General features: G+C 41.2%; 1 protein-coding gene across 2 annotated transcripts in view; it reads right to left on the reverse strand.

Annotated features, from left to right (window-relative positions):
- Positions 1-857: 857 nt before the first annotated feature.
- SYNPR (synaptoporin) overlaps positions 858-3227 on the reverse strand; it is a 158467-nt gene continuing 156097 nt past the window's right edge. For both annotated transcript variants that reach the window (XM_007445680.1, XM_007445679.1), the window contains one exon: positions 858-2558. In XM_007445680.1, the coding sequence (XP_007445742.1) occupies positions 2301-2558 (258 nt within the window). In that variant the 3' untranslated portion in view covers positions 858-2300. The remainder of the gene's footprint in view (positions 2559-3227) is intronic.

Here is a 3227-nt window from a genome sequence, read left to right on the forward strand (position 1 = left end):
GTACGCAAAAAAAAAAAAAGAATCAGAGGCCACTCTGTGCCCTGGACAGTGCTGAAGAAAGCAGTCCAATCCAGCCGCTATCCCGAGAAAGCAGAGGTGGATGTGGGGAGAACTCATGCCTATTCCCCTTCTCCCACTCCCAGCCCACTGCCTAATGGGTGTTAGGCCAAAGGCCAGGATGTCCTCCACTCTATCCTGCACCCACCAAGATCTTGTCAAAATGCTGACCTCATCACGTCCCTCCTCTGCTTAAATCCTTCAGTGCTTTCCCTTAGCTTCTTTAGGATAAAGACAGAATTCTTGATCATGGTGCCCAAGCGGGACATCCCGCCCCCCTCCAATAAGCAGCGACACCTCTCTCAAAGCCCCGCCTCACACATTATGCGCTACATATCCATCCTGTCTCCTGCCATCTGAGAGCTTTGCAAGCCTACTCTCTGCCTGGGATACTCTCCCTTCCACCATGTCCTTGTGAAATTCTGCACTGTCTTGAGGCAGATTCAAGCTCCTTGACTTTCCCCTAAGCAGCTCGAGTCCCCCTGATAAGCATTCTCATAGAATCCTGTGTCTTTGTTGCACACAGTGTAACTGGGGTATGATTATTTTACTGTCTGTATCCTCAACAGAATGTAAGCTTCCTGAGGTGGGGCGTGTTTCTGCTTTCGCTATTGTATCCCCAGTGCCTGGCAGAGCAGTGGGTATACAGGAGGTCCTGGAATGACGGAATCAACAGCCCTGGGCTCATAAAGCAAGGTCAGGGTGAGAGACTGGAAAGACTGTGCACTTATCCTTTGTTCTCTCATTGTTCAAGCTCACCAGGTTCTATTGCTGTAATTCTCCATTATCCAGCCAGCACCGTATGCAATAACTTTATTAAGGTCAAAGAGATATCACAATACAGATTTATCCAACAGGACCCAGAAATGGTTTATACATATCATCTAAGACACACAGCCGTTTTGGGCTAAAATATTTCCAACATCACAGATCACACAATGAGTTTAAACATCGATAACGACTTTTATCTGGAAATACAGATGCTCAGCTTGCTCTCACTGTTGGGCCCTGGCATTTCAATTGAGTTAAAACAAAGAGGCGAAGATTAACATTTTCTTGATAATGAATACATTCTGGGGAATATTTAATGAGAAATATTTAATATTTAATGACAGAGAGGAAGTCATTTTTAATTTATGGGTAACATTCAAATCAGACTTTGTAAGTTGAGCCGAGACTTGAGAATTTTTAATAATTGGATCTAGGACATATTAGCTTTACAAATAAACAGGATTTAAAAGTTTAGCTGGTAGTGTAGGTTCCACAGACCATCCTTCATAAATTAACATGTTAGCACACTATCTTGGCTATGGCGTCTGATACCTACATCTCCATTATTCTAAGGAAACAAAACTCCATCCACACTCATAGTTATTGGGCCCATTGTTCATGGTCCATAGAATAAAAGCCACAAAACACCACAGAAAGTTACAAGAATGTAAATATTTAGCTAACTAAATAGAATAAATATTGGGCAATTTCCATCTACAACACTGAATATCTACTAATCAGGGAAAAACAAAAACCCCAAACCTTAGTTACAATGCATTCAGAATTGGATAAAGCCAGAGAGACAAATTTGCAAGTATACAAAGTAGTGAATATATTTCTTTAAACGTCCATTTAACAAATTCGTGGTACAAACTGGAAAATTTTCATAAATACAGTTCAAATGTTCATTTTGTGAGAAAATGCTTATTCATGCACTAAGTCATATGAGCACTGATTCATCAAATAAAAAAAAATACAGAGTAATTGTCTGAAAGCAATACTTAGAGACTCACAATTCTACAGGGTCTGCAACTAAAAAATAATAATACATGCACGTTGTGATGCACCAAACAGTATTAGAGAAATCATTAAAATGCCTTTCGCGTCAAAAACCGTAAGAAAACTCAAGGCTGTTTAATTTACTTTATGCATATTACATACCAGAGACTTTAAGCTACAAAATGCTTCTACTATCTCAACACGCATACAAAACGACCATAAAAGTATCTGTGTGTATAACAAGGTACTCTCCAACTAGCCATCTTGATGAATCATGTATCTCCTCATGTCATCTCATCTCTAAGTACCATTCATCACGAGCCAGGCCTCTCTGCTTTAATGAGGACTACAGATCTCTTATTTACATTCAACACTCCCTGAATTAATAACTGATTGAAACTCTTAAAAAATTCTCCTGCCACTGACATGGAAGGTGGTGAGGCTGTCTTTGGAAGAATGCCAACACTACCCTGTTAAATCTGATTGGTAAAAGAAGCAGGGCCACCGGGCTGTTGGCCAAACTCATCCGAGGATGGCCCCAAACTCGCCTGCTGGTTGTACCCACTGCTTGATCCATAGCTGTCTTGGTTGTACCCGCCTTGGTTATAGCTACTGGAGTGTCTCTCCACTGGGTCTGAAAGGTATCTCTGGCTCGAGGAATGCCAGCCGGTCTCCTTGAAAACAAACCAGATGTTTCCAGCCCAGAGAATAAAGTTCAAGAATCCAAAGACCTGAAGGAGGATCAAAGCAAGTGAGTTGATAGACTGGACAGAAACCCCAGAAAAATCTCAGTTTCAGAAAAATCCTTCACAACACAAAAGGTCGCTTTTCACCTCAATGTGGAGGCCTCTTCCAATTTCACATTTGGAGTCACTGTTTCATTTAGAATATCTGACTTTTCATAAAGACTTGCTACAATACATGTTAGGCACTGCATAAAAGGCTTTATGTATATCCATTCCTTTAGGCAAAGAAGGTGCTATTATTACACCCATATTAAAGATGTGAAAACTGAGGTTCAGCAAAGATAAGGATCTTATTCAAGGTCACATGGCATGGTTAGTAGTAGACCTGGGACAAGCCCTGTTCTATCTAACTCCATAGACAGAGCACCTACCTAATCCATCACTACCTCCCCAGATGAGGTAATCCTCATGGTGTGTAAGATATCTTCAGGGGACACAGGGTTGAGTATTTTCATTTTAATGATGATGCATTAATTTATAAGGTTATCTTCACTTTAATGCTAGAGTTACTACTTTTCCATTTATTGAAATGATATAAATAAAATGAGTCAACCTAAAAAGTATGGAGTGGGCTTCCCTGGTGGAGCAGTGGTTGAGAGTCCGCCTGCCGATGCAGGGGACACGGGTTCGTGCCCCGGTCTGGGAAGATCCCAC

This window comes from Lipotes vexillifer, unplaced genomic scaffold (assembly GCF_000442215.2).
Source record: "Lipotes vexillifer unplaced genomic scaffold, Lipotes_vexillifer_v1.1 scaffold239, whole genome shotgun sequence".
NCBI lineage: Eukaryota > Metazoa > Chordata > Mammalia > Artiodactyla > Lipotidae > Lipotes > Lipotes vexillifer.